The following is a 14,430-nucleotide window of genomic DNA, read 5'->3' as shown; positions in this document are numbered from 1 at the left end:
AAGATCTGAATATTAACTGGCTGTTACAAGGGCAGCTTCTACTGTAAAACCAGAAATTTTCATGCACATAAAACTTTACCAAATTTCATAAGGAGACGAGATTTGCAAAAGTAAAATGCACATGAACGTGTTTGTCTAAACAGTGTAATGAATACCAGTGGCGATACCCGAAAGTTTCACACAGCAAATGCTTGTTGATTTACAGTATTACTGGGAGTAATTACAATGGTAAATATTCAATGCCAGGAACCCAGATCTAGGATCAAGGATCTACCTCATATTCATACTATAATTCTAAATAGGACGTGGTGATGACAATTTAATGTCTTCATCCTGATACAAGTTTTAATGTGGCTGATAATCTCATACTGATAATTAGATTACATATCTATCTCTACCTGAGAGACATACAAAATCATTGATTGTGATTTGTATAATGTGCAGTACTGATGGGTGATTATCTACATGACTGGAAGGTGCTTGCAGACGAAAGAAAACCACCAGAATCAAAATCAAGTCTTTTATTCTTTGATATTCTCTGTTTTTGTATAAATCATAGAGTCTTTTGTTTACATCATCAGCTTCCAGCTGCACGGCATCTCACCCAAGCAGAGCATGTGTGCTTTACTGCATGTATGCAAACCTCCAGTATGCACAGCTTGAACTCACAAGTTCACAGACTCTATATGCCAAAAGAAGAAGAAAAAAAAAACTTAAAAAAAAAAAAAAAAATCTGTTCACAACTTTTTGAGTTATTTTGCAAACAGACAAACAACCAAACAAATGCTGAAAAAAATAGCCTCCTTCCTTGGCGGAGGTAAATATGAACTCTAATGCAGACATGAATATGATGTGCACACACACATTTCTCGGTTCATTACTACACTCAATGATCGCGAGTTTAATTACTCATGAAATGGTTGGGAAGTCCCGATTCGTGAAGAATTAGACACACTACAGTGTATACAGTACATCAACTGTCTCTTGATCCACTCTCGGGTCATGTGATCACAACTCCTCTATACACACACTGGCCTGTGCATTCTTCCATGAGACACGGCCACAGGTATGACCTCACTGCCGAAGACTTTCTGTTAGTGCCTGGTGCCCGCTGATGCATATCAGGGTTAAAGGTCATGGAATCATACATGATGGTCAAGGGAGGATCTTGGATGCCGAGTCTCCATGACAACGAGACGGAACGCTCGATGAACCTGTTCAGCTCGATGGAAGTCTTCAGCTTTGGATAGTCATACAGAGCTGTGAACAATTGCTTACTAACCTCCTGAGGAAAGATAAAGGACAAAAGAATTCAGTCAGTTTTCAAAGTTTCTTTTTCATTTCACCATACTCTTATTCTTTTAATAAAAAAAAAACCAAACATCAAATAAGCAAGGATATTTGAGTATGTATCACAACAGAAAAATGACCAAATCTGAACTTCAGTACATCAGCTGATGAAAAAACAAACAAAACAAAACAACAAAAAGAACCAACACCCAAATGAATAAAAATGTCTGTTGCCCTCTTGTGACTTGATATGTACATTTTCATTTGTGGTCCCCTAAATCAGCGATAAAATTCTTAGCCTTACCTCAATGAGAGGGGTGAGGTCATAGCCCTGTCCAAGCTGTCTCAGGAACTGCAGCAGGTCACTGCCAATCTTCTCCTTGACCTTGTTGTCCCTACCCTGAGAGTTGCCCTCGTCCCCACCCCTCCCCTTGTTGGGGTTTACCTGGACGAGCTGCTGAACGCCACCCTGGATCGACTCCAGCGTGTTCTTACTCGTCCTGAAGGCCAGCTGCAACATAATGTACACGAGGCATAATGAATTCAAACTGGTGACCATTCATTATAATGGCAATGGATAATATCTTCTCTTGTGATAGATTATGTGGGGGAGGTGAGGAGAGGGGGTTTGTCTGTTTGTTTGATTTTTCTTTTTCATATATTTTGAATGTTTTACATAATCAAACTAAAGAGAACTAATAACAATAATAAGTAGATACATGCACTGAGATTTGCTGTGAAGCTGCATGTTTGATGATGATCCCTGGTCTATAGAATGTAATGGTTTTACTCTATTACATTGAATGCACATCCAACAAAAATCTAGAAATATATCAAAGCTTTGTTCTAATTCTAATTCTTGCAATTGAATTTTTTTTTCTACTTGATACAATTTTCATTTTCATCTTCACAACATTTCCTTCGATTATCTTCATTTTCAGCTGAATATCCTCTAATTCATGTTCATACATTTTTCCCTCCTCAGGCAATCCCATTGCTGTCTCCAAATATACTCTTCTCCCTTAGTGGTTCTTGTATCTTCACAGCTTCTTTCATTCTTAAATTCCAACATTACATAAAGCAGTACTGCATTATTTTCCACTATGGCTAGGCAGAAATTCATATCATTATATAAGAGAGAGAGAGAGAGAGAGAGAGAAATGATCACAGTTTCGAAGGTAACGCTTTGTCTTTATGTTTAGAAAGAGGGTCCATCTGTACAAATAATTCATAAATAGACATAGAAAAGAAAACAAAATGAACAAAAAAAAGCATATTACCCATAATTCTACCTGCACATCTCATACTGTACAGGTCAGATATCTAATTTTTCACAAATCGAGACATCCCGAAAATTTCGCAAGTGTTTAAATTCGCTATCGTAGAGTAGGCCAACAGTACTGAAGGAGAAATGTAGATGTGCATGTTGCATTCATGTTGAAATCAGAGTTAATAGGTTCATGCGTTTTCGAATTTGCGAACGGTATCCAACTTGCAAAATTGGAGAAAATAAAAGTCTCACAAAATATATGGTGTATAGAGTAATTTTTCAGCTGAGAACCAGAAGGACAAACCTAGGTCATGACATACCCTCTCTGATATCGACCAAGACTGATGTGTTGGTGACAAAGGGGGTTGCCCCTTTAGTCGACTGCTTTACCAACATATTCAAACTTTGTGCATGCCTTTCTGACAATGATTCTTCTTAGACCTTAAAGCTTGCCCAAGGTTTGCCGGACATGGCAACAACTAATGTATGCAAACTGGATTCCAAGTATTGAAAAGCTTTTTTAAGGTACAGTGTAACAGAATAGCTTGTTACTGCGTCAGGAGGGAAGAAATATCCGTAAATTTGAATATGCTTATAGTAAACCAGTCTATTCGGTGAAAACAAACTTACAACAATGACTGAGAAGAGGACTTTGTCCTTAAGATCGTCGCTGTCCTCAAACTGGCCCTGTTCCGACATCATCTTCAGTGACATCCACGCCTCTGCACGGTCGTTGGAGAAGAGCTTGTCGTACTCGTACAGGAGGTCACCCACGATGTTGCGCTTGGATTTTATGACGTGATTGCCATTCCCTTGGGCCTGATGTGAGGACAGCCTGGTGATTCTATGGGTGTAGACAAGATCATGAAGGTGTTGTTAATTTGTCCACATGCAGACGGAATGTTCAACATTGATTCTGAATTGCAGATTTCAAACATGTACTTTACATTTCATGTGTTCAAATTATTATGGAAAACCAAAAGAAAATCTATCATGAGTACTGGTAGATAATTCCAGTACATATATTGTTGCACACAATTTAAAACAAAACCACGAAAAACTGGGGAAGTAATATGTTAGTGTCTGTTTGGGTAAATAAGATGTGTGTTATCGTTACTCATTAACACAATCAATACTCTTTAATTGTCATTATCATTCTTATCATTACTATCTTTTCAATTATCATTTAAATTACAAGGTTATTAACAGTACCATTCAATTATAAATGGTGCGGCATTTTTTTTTGCACAAACTGGAGCAAACTCTAAACTGCCATTAGAATTCAATGGAAATTGAAGAAAATCTACAGGCTACAATATTTTCCTACTCATCAGCGACTCCAACCCAAAGCACCTTCTGATCTGGAGATTCTCCCGCCTGAAACCCCTAGCAAACGGGAGATTCCAAGTTGATGTGGGCGAAGCGCAAAGTTCCTAGGGTTCTAGATGCTCTCTGGTGCTATCTAAGGCTTATTTTTTTCAACATACAATAGCAATAAGTAAGAAATCCTTTCCAACGGGAGACACAGAGCCAGGGCGGGAGAAATTAAATCTCAAACGGGAGAACGGGAGATTTTGCAAAAATGGGTTTTCGGCGGGAGATCTCCCGTCAAAAACGGGAGAGTTGGAGTCTCTGACTCATGCTACCAAGTAGATAATTACAGCTAAAATTTTTCAAACATGCCAACCAATTGCTACTTTTCTTAACCCATTGAGGACAAGTCCTGACAATACTTGGGCAGGCGTCTATGGGAAATGCAAGTTATAGCAAAATCAGTCTGTCTTTAAAGGGACTGTACAGTCCTGGTTGAGGTGGGGATTCATGTTTTGAACATTCCTAGGTGAGATAACGAGAAACCTCTTATGAAATATGAAAGAGCATGTAATTTTAAGAAGGATTCAATGTTTATTTGATGAAAATTGGTTTTCAAATGGCTGAGATATCCATAAAAGTGATAATAATAAAAGGCGACAGGCCACGCCTTTTACTAGGATCTCTTTATTTCACCTTGTTTTTAGATATCTCAGTCATTTCAAAAATGATTTTCATCAAATAAACTTTTGAAACCCCTTAGGATTGCATGCTCTTTGACATCTCATAGAGTAGTTTCTAAATATCTTGCAAAACGTTAAAAGCTAAATCCTAACCTCGACCAAAACTGTACACATCCTTTAACGGTTAACCATTTCTGTGCCAAAGAGTAAAACGTGCACAAATTTCACCCATGTACCTATGGATAGGATATTAACGTGGTACACAGAGGGTTAAAGAATGTGTCCTTACTCTTGGTTAAGTCTCCTCTCAGTTTCCTGCAGCTTGTCAATCTGACCGATGGCCAGTCTTAAGTCTTCTTTGGTCTTCATCAGTTCTTCCTGCGTGTCATGGTAATCTTGACGGACCCTGTGGGCAAAGTGTGATAATTTCACGATAACTTCTGGCATCAGAAAAATCAGCTGTGAATAAGTTATCACTTTTTCACATTCCAGTTCATCTCATTTCATATTTCTCTATTAACCCGTTGAGGATGAGTCCCGAGTATACTCGGGCAAGTGTCTGTGGGAAATGTGTGTTGTAGCACAATCAGTCCGTCTTGACAGGTTAAATGAAGATACATAAAAATAACACTTTCGTGTGAATTCTCTTCCACAGAATCAATACACGTAGAAAAAATTGTCCATGACACAACCTTTGTTGGAATACCGATCACTGGAGCATCTGATTACAGCTAGTGTTTACCATGTAGTTGACCATATGACTTGGAATGTTGATCATGCTCATGGTGAAAAGTGGTGTTCATTTTCAAAAATTTAATTAAATAAATTTGAATTTGTTTGTCTCACACTGATTATATCCAAGGTAGGCACTTTTAGACCACAGATTGCTGTTTAAAGCATTGCAGATGTTATGACAACATGATGGATATCACAACCCATTTGCTTTGATATCAACCCTAAATAATGTGTGCCAACTGTTTTTCCTCTTTTTTTCAAGGGGGAAAGGAGGTTATATCGACAAACAGACAGAGTCATGGAAGCAACTATTGATAGACAGTTACATTTGCTGCAAGAGGTTACAGGAGAGATGGGAGAGAAGGATAACTCACAAAAATCACAAAACATATCTAAACACCCTATGGGAAACATAACTGCTTTGGGGTATTGAACTCAACAAGTTCAAATATACACCAGACAGATATAGGATAGTAACACACAATGACAAAGAGCCAAGTTAACATTAAGAACAGACAGACAGACAGACAGACAGACAGACAGACAGGGCACATTTTTGTTGGGTTACCTGTCTCTCTCTTTCTCCACACTTTCCCGTTTGCTCGACTCCTGCATGAGCATCGTGAAAGCCTCGTCCGTCTGGGGCCCGGCGTTGCCCATCACGTACATGGAGGTGGGTCGGCTGGACCGTCGTGGAGCAGGGACGGGCTTCTGCACGTCGGACGAAGAAGACGACCTGCGACTGTCATTCACAGGCTGATCTCTCTCAACTACAGAAGAATTGGCAACGACAGACACAAGAGAGGAGGAAACAAAAAGAAAACAAACAAACAAAACAAATTATCACTCTCTAATTCAAGAAGATGATTCAAATCCCAATAATGTTGGTAGACTATTTGTGTGCCTGGAAATTCTCGAAGAGCACCATTTTGTCAGTTTTATGACCAGCAGGTGATAATCACAGCAAGAGTGTATGCATGTCAGGAGCAACTGGAGTTATTATTAATGACTACCTGTATTGAAAGTATCTACAAGGTATACTTAGAAGATTTAATATTGGCATGCAAGAAGGCAAACAATAGTAAGATTACTGAAAAGCAATGCAATTTGAAAAAGAACATTACTGGGCTTACTCTTAGAGGAAGGATTCTATCTTCATGATTATATTTCTACAGACTGCATATACACTGTATCATATTCCATGATATCTGTCTATGAGTCAATAGATGATATAGACACACATGCAACCATTATAAAATTTGCATCATGGGAGAGCTATTTTTACAGCGTACGATGTACAATGGCAAGAACATACTGATATCAATAATATCTTTTTGGTGACAGTTACAGCGCCAATACCTCATTACAATTACATATCAGGTCTTGTCAGAAATAAGGCAGACTGGTGATACATTCATATGCAAGTATATATCACATTGGAGCAAAGAGAATCAGTTGAGGAGTAAAATCAGGACATGTGAATCATCTCTTCCGTTTATCACTGATAAAATCCCACACAAAGCATCTGAATGCTTTATGTGCTTTTGAAGAAGAAACAAGACCATGTACAACTTTTGAATATTATGTATATCATGTCTCATTGCACAGTGACATGATATCCTACGAGAATCATTACGGCTATAATGACCCACTTGCACCACCATGTGTGAAAAGTAAGATGAGATATCATAGAATTCAAAGAAGTATTTTCATTTCTGATTGCTAGACAAGAAAAATACAAGATCTGAGGATAAATCTGCATTCTTCTCATGCTTTCTTTGGGTAAAAGTCCATTTTGAAACCAAAATGGATAGCAGAATAAATTCATCATCTGTGACGACCAGTAATGGTGATAAAACAACTCCAACACAATATATGCTGGCAAATAATGGAAGGGAAGCAGTTGCAGAAAAAAATGAAATAACATAATAACACACATCAGGCATTAGTCTTTGTTAGAATGTACTGAAAGAGGAAGTCTCGCTCCACATAGCATGAGATAAATGTTGGCACCATGCTTGCAATTCATGGTATTATTGCAGAGGGAAATGAAACCAATGTTACATTATGCACACTTGTGGTTATGTAAGCTGAAAATATTTTCATCTTGTTTGATATGAAATACATTACTTAGTCAATTATACTCATTATTACCTGCAATGTCATGGAAAATGGGGTATGGAACAAGATTGTAATGAGTGATCAAAACAATTGAACATGTATTGTCCAGGTAAAACATTTTTGTTGTGACTGCAGAAAGCAAAAGATGTATAAAATATGCATGAATGGTTAAACTCTATCATGCATGCCGACAGTCATGATAATATAACCAGCAGTTCAGAAAAAAAAAGAGGAAAAGATCAAAAACAAATAACTGAATGGAGGTACATGTCAGGGTATAAAAGAGGTTACATGATAATTATTAAATCTGAAAAACAGTCATGGAAATGATACATAACACTGCAAATGGAATAAATACATGGCAGATCTTTCAATGAATCACACAGAATTATTCAATTTATGGAACAAAAATTGTGGTAATACAAAGTTCGGTGACTTAAAATGTAACTGCCATAATGTATTCACAGGTAATACAATACAAATGATGCAAAAAAAAATAAGTAAGGCAAAAGGAAGGGTACATGGTAGATGAAAATTTACTGGAATGCATTGCTATGTCATTGATATGAAATTAGTGGTGCTGAAATGCATTTTCATCTGTTATCTCAATGTAAAGCTCTGATTTACAAGCACCAGTTTGAAGTATGACTTTGAGTGGCAATAATATGAAATGACACATACAAATATTTAAAAAACTCCTGGATTGGACAGTGGTATAAAATCATAAAGTGTTCAATGTTTTTCCCCCCATGAACCTAAGCTGAAAAGATCTCTATTTTTCTTTTTTGTTGTTGTTGTTGTTTCAGACAAACTTTGTGCTACAGATGTGAATTCACATTTGATGATAAGTTTGACTTGTGAGTCATTTAAGCAGAAACAAATTACCCATATAGTATATACCAAGTCAAATAGGGCAACTACCATGTGAAACCTGAATTATATTAAAAGCCTTCAATTCATGTTGTAGGCTCACTCAGGCAAAACAGAAACTGATAGAAACTGGCATAATGTAGTCCATGTGATGACTCAAGCCTCCATTATCACTTATACCCTTTCAGACTGGAGAGTTGTTGTATGGATAAATGACATATGAATATAGGACATTTTTATGTGTCTGAATGCTCTTATATCCATACAACGTATGGATATAAGAAAACTTGGTGTGTCTGAAAGTGGCCCAAGATTCAGTTCTTGGTCTGTGATGTAACAACCATGAAATTTTAAAATGTGTGTACACTTTGCAGATGACTAAATAGGTAGGCCTATCTGAATGCAAGTGGGGTTAATGCAACTGGATAATAAATTATTTAAATGATGAACAAAAAAATGTCAGTCTTGGGATTCTTCCATTTCTTGCTTTTGAACTCATTAGCTACTCGTTAGAGTACATGAAATACTGATACAGGCAACTCCTGTTATTCATAACGAAGTCCTCGGGACCAGCAGTTTTCTTTTGCTAAACTGTAAAAGTGGATATTTTCGCGCGACTAATTTTTCACGCTCGGCGGGGTAAGAAGAGTTTCGCATGTTTTTAATTCCACGGAATCCAGACATCCACTACTGGAACATATGGTAAGCAAAAGTATTCGCGTGCTTTTATTTTCGCGCTAGTTTCGGGTTGCGCGAAATGCGCAAAAATTTCAACACCGCGAAAATTTCCACTTCTGCAGTATTGAAATTTCAGTATGGCCAAAGAATAATGTATACAAAGATATAGGGACAATAATTTTGGGACTTGAACTTTTACTTTGTTGTAACATGAGTTTTCTTGTAATAGAAGTGCACTGTATGACAAATGGCTGTCAGTGCAAAATGACAAAAACACAAGAAATTTTGATGGAAATTGTGAGGACACAGGCCTGAAAATGTACACCAACCATGAAAGGAACTTGGATGAACAGAAAGATACACATCATGGCATCACCATTCGGGTGATGTTCATTATTTCAAGAGATTCAACGAGATTTTTAAAATGGTGGTCATTAACTATATAACATAATACTCTATGCATCAATGTTAACACCTTTCTACCACTTAACTAATGAAATCGTGACAAAGTCACATTGGGGTTTCACTTTGTAAACATTGCAGGCCATGGTATACACACATAAACATGCAGTCCAACCTTCTGTTGGGATTTCAGGTGTGGAGGCCTACTATGTTCCATTCTTTTGCTGCATTGTGGTCCAAGCATTATCACCTGGAATGTGGTTTGTACAAATCTTCACTTCTTACAAGTTGTGCATGAGACCTTTTACATTGTGTTTCCCCATGTATATCATAGAAGGAACGGACATACACAACAATACACCCTTGAAATAGGATTAAGATATATTGTTGGATGAAGCCCCCTCTCTCTTTGTTCTCCTTGAACAAGTCACTCTCCTGATTCTTTGTCTATGATAAATTGTCGGCTGGAACGACCTCTGTGGAAGGGTTTCTAGCCACTAGGATGACCTCTCCTCTCTTCTTGTTCTTTTGCTTTCAGACCAGCGACAAACTATCATAAACCACATGCCTGATGAAGGCATTAAACTGGCTAATTACCTTGTTTACAAAGAAACATCTGCTGCAGTGTTCAGCAAATGATTCTGTAGGTACTTTTGTAAATATCATCTCATGAAAAGCCTAATTTTGTTTTGTTTTGGGGGGATAAATTAAAATCTTTCATCAAACTGGTTCTCAATATATCAAATATCAGTCATTCTCTCTCTCTCTTGTAATCATTGTAACTTAGTATTTAAATCATAACAATGATGTGGTTTCATTCATCCAGTTTGTTCTTATCTCTGGTCAGGAATGATGATGTTATTCAAATGATAAAGGTTATCATGAATGCTTTGATGAATATCTTTTATATATTTCATACTTGTGACGAAAACATGTGGAAGGAATGAATATCATTACTAAGCCAAGTAGTATATGAATGGGGATTTTATCAGGTCTAATACATATATCTGTTCTCCAATTAAAAAAAAAAAAAAAACTCACTGCAAAAGATCAATACCCTTTCCATTCTGTATCTGACAATTCTAATACTAGTCAAATCTATCGGCACTTTCAAAAAATAAAAAACAGAATGCAATTACTTTTTAACAAAAATAATAATTTACCCTTTCAGGGCTTTTCCATATATTACTTCCTTTTAACAAGGCAAAAATCTTCTTTTATTTTTGCTAGAAAAGATACTATATCCCTGGTAATCATTAACCCAGTACACAGTATTGAAAACAACAATAAAAGCATATGAAACCAAATGAATGAATGGAACAAAATGCACCTGCTGCCTGCAGCATGGGAGAGGGTAGGGGTGGGGAGGGGGCATAGATTACAAAATGCACTTTCTTGTTTGCACAGGTGTATACAATGTATAAGGTGGCTTCTATAGGTGATCACTGTCCATTGCTTACTGCAACTGCATACAACTGTACTTATATAATTTGTATACAGGATGATGAATTACCCTATTTGAGAAGGCAATGGTTTCATTGCAACATTCCAGTCTTGAAAGAAAAGTATATGAAAAATGAAAAAAAAGCAAGTTTGTATACAGTTACAAGATTTAAAAAGGAAAAATATCTTCTACAATACTATGACACCATTGAATGGCAGTCAAATGCTTTGAACCTATCTGCATATTGTCTGATACAGAATGAAAAGGCTGACCATTGTTATGAACTTTACAAACTCATCAAAGGCCAAAGCTGTCCTAGCAACAAAGTTTATTATGACAACATACCACACTCATGTTCTTGGGTACAGATGTTGATGGTGTAATTTCATGATAATACAAAAATGAGCTGCACACAAAAGAACTTATACTTACTTGCAGGCTCTTTGGTTAATAAGTTTGAAAATGTAGGAAGAAAGAAATTACAAAGTGAAAATCCTCATTAGATATGCTGCGATGCAACATAAGTTTGACAGTTTCAGAGTAAATATAGATGATATACTAAAAGCAGCATAATAAATGCTACATTCTGATCATTTGAAGCAAGACTAAAACAGAAATACTTTAGAACCCAAAGCCAAGCTCTGAATAGCATTAACACAAGTTGTCCTGGAAAAAGCACCTCAGACACATGCAATTAAAATAGAATTCTACAGTTCAGATAGTAAGATTGTACATGTAGAAATATTTCAAGACAGCATGCCTGTTCACTAAGCATATTCGAATGTTTATCTCTATTTCAGGACCTAGTTACATGCTATCCAGCACAGCTGTTAAAAAAAAAAGAAGAGAAAAATATTTCCGTTCCAGTTTGCATTCAATGGTTGTTACTCATTTATGCAGGTTAACTGGGTGTCAGGAAAATTGTTTTGGTCTTTTTATATCAGGGCATGCAAAAACTTTGAATATGTTAGCAAACTGGTCTGTAGCTGAAGGAAATTCAAGTTGCACATACTGACTGTTGCTATGTCAGGCACGCTGCAAAACGGTTTTCTGCTTGTCAAAAATATCTTTCTTGATAGAAGGTTTGCTTAAGATTTGAATATACTTTAGCAAACTGGTATACCAAGGTATGGGAAGTAGGCCTATGGTTAAAATTTGCAACAGCCTGCTGTGGCGCTCACATGGAATGATTCCAGTTAATCAAAAAGCACAAATGTGGCATCATGTTAAAGCATCCCGGTCTAATCAAAAGCATTTACCTGTAATGCCTATATGTCAGAATGATATCTAACAAAAACTAAACAAGCTGCAAGATATACTGGCCATTACATTATTAAAGCAGAATGCCCATTCATTGATAGGTTTTCCCATCACATTACAATTAAAATGAAATGTAAGATAAGTGAGTGTATGATTTTTGACAAACTGCTGTTATTACACTGTTCCCTGGTCCTCAAGTTCACGTAACTTGTTGATGGTACAAAGGCAACTTATACAAAGTTATATTAGAGACCTCACAACCATATTGTTCACATACAACAAGTAGCTCAAGACCGTAACATTTAGTAACTAGTTCCTAGTTTCAAGAAGTTTGGTTTTCTTAATGTTTTAAACTTAGGACTGGAATATTGATAATACAGGAGAAGTAATGGATTAAAACTCCTCTCACTGAAGCCGCCCTTATCCAGTCAAACATAAAGGGTAATAGCATTCTATTATCATTGCAATACTGCGATTATACTCTGATCCCAAGCTTAATATCATTTAATTACATAATGATGTGAAATGGGATTATAATATCAAATGAATACTGCAATACATCAGACTGTAAAAAAAGAGAAGCTTTGCAGAAAGGCAAGGGGAGTGGTATGCAATTAGGACCAAAGAGCGCATTGAACAGCCATGGCTACCAAGAGGACAGGTTAAATACAGGAGCAGCTGAGATGCAAAGAAATGGGGTCAAATTTCTCACTCTTTGACAATTCTGACACGGGCGTGTCCTCTCCTAGAAGATGACGCCGGAAGGCAGAGGGTGACAGGGACCCGCTCCGCGACCCATTTCGCATCGGGCTGATGCCTCGCTTCTCGAGGCCTCTTCGACCTACAGCTGTGAGGGCACAATTTGTGTCGTTGTTCATTAGTAATTGATATAAATGTTGAAGGTAGGAGTGAAATAATGAATGTTGAAAATTCATATTACTGGTCAGATCACCAGCATTGTATAACAGAAATACAATGAACATTGTTTAGAAAGACCACTGGAGGGAGACCTAAATGGTGGTCTACATAGGCAAGTGGTCTTAATATACAGGTTCATCAACAAGTAAACTACTCTTGCTGAGGGAAAACAAATTAAGTGCTTAATCCTTTATGGAACCTGATACTGATTTGTCATTCTGCAAGATACTTCCATATCAGTCAGTTACTTGTTCATATACTGCGGTGTCATGTACATGTAAATGACTGATAATTGATGATACACCACATGTCATGACATGAGCATATGAAATGTAAGGGAAACAACACATTTTATTTTGATATGTTTCACTTAATTACATGATATAATTCCTGTGATGCCAGAAAAATCAGTGACTTGGTATTGAATACCAAGGAACAATATCAAAATTGTAGCATACAATGTATATACCAAGTCTTTTGTTTGACTCTTAAAATAGTAGCAAGGTAAAGCCTCCACATGAAGACTACACTTTTGACTTGTTAGAGACAAAGCTATGGGGGTGTGTCCAACAATGTGACAAACTATTAAGTTCAAGGTGATCTGTATGATTGGCAAAATGCTTGTTAAAATGCTTATTCACAATAAAACAAATAATCTTTCAATGTTCATCTTTTATTAAAAATTATGAAATCCCCACAAACTTCATACACTACCCATTGAGTACTCATGCAGCCAGTGCTGAAAATATTTATAGGTAAGAAGTGTCCAAGTAAACTGCTTGCACTGGGGAAAATGACATGTGCGATGAAACAGATACACAATCATGTGAATATGTTGACAAAATGGCATGACATTTTTCATATCAAACCATTACCACTCTGCGGTCAACTCGTGAAAAATAAACAGCCAGGGTCCATTGTGAGTTCGTGAGAAAACCATCTTTGAAACCAAACAAAGAATGGTTGAAGCAGACTATCAGCATTGCTGAACCATGATGAAAAGTGCTTGGGTAAATATCAATTCCATTCAATGTCTTGTTTGACATGAAGGCCATAAAGCGGACTTTATACACGAAGATGTTTACAGACTTTGTACCAAATCAAAGCAGCCCCTCTCTCTGTGGTATGAGTGTTCTGTATATATGTGCTTGGCTCTCCAGGTCCAAGGATAGCAGTGGTACACCACAATGAAATATTGAATGATGATTCTCTCACAGTTACTCACTGAATTAAAATGGATAAAAAATATGTTTACGGCTTCGATGAAGGATAAAAAATGACTAGATTTATGACTAAAGATCTAGAATTACATGTGTGTAAAATAGTGAGGGATCACTTTTGCCAACAGAAATAAACTAATGTGTCAATAATTCCACTGTCAGATCATGATTACTGCATGTGATTATCATGCACTATTACAGCGCTTTGTAAATGCCAACTTGTTAACA

The 14,430-nt window shown here is 36.9% G+C and overlaps 1 protein-coding gene across 1 annotated transcript in view; it reads right to left on the bottom strand.

The window, feature by feature from the left end:
* Positions 1 to 1,000: 1,000 nt before the first annotated feature.
* Positions 1,001 to 14,430, bottom strand: part of LOC139744863 (uncharacterized) — a 32,485-nt gene continuing 19,055 nt past the window's right edge. The window contains exons 4-9 of the mRNA XM_071655275.1: positions 12,777 to 12,911; positions 5,858 to 6,059; positions 4,844 to 4,960; positions 3,191 to 3,404; positions 1,595 to 1,801; positions 1,001 to 1,285 (exon numbers count right to left, since the gene is read on the bottom strand). Of these exons, the coding sequence (XP_071511376.1) occupies positions 1,001 to 1,285; positions 1,595 to 1,801; positions 3,191 to 3,404; positions 4,844 to 4,960; positions 5,858 to 6,059; positions 12,777 to 12,911 (1,160 nt within the window). The remainder of the gene's footprint in view (positions 1,286 to 1,594; positions 1,802 to 3,190; positions 3,405 to 4,843; positions 4,961 to 5,857; positions 6,060 to 12,776; positions 12,912 to 14,430) is intronic.

This window comes from Diadema antillarum, unplaced genomic scaffold, assembly GCF_040938485.1.
Source record: "Diadema antillarum isolate AM-2024a unplaced genomic scaffold, OU_Dant_1.0 seq00001215_RagTag, whole genome shotgun sequence".
Taxonomy (NCBI): Eukaryota; Metazoa; Echinodermata; class Echinoidea; order Diadematoida; family Diadematidae; genus Diadema; species Diadema antillarum.
The sequence above is the reverse complement of the archived record's forward strand: the minus strand, read 5'-3'. Positions and strand labels throughout refer to the sequence as shown.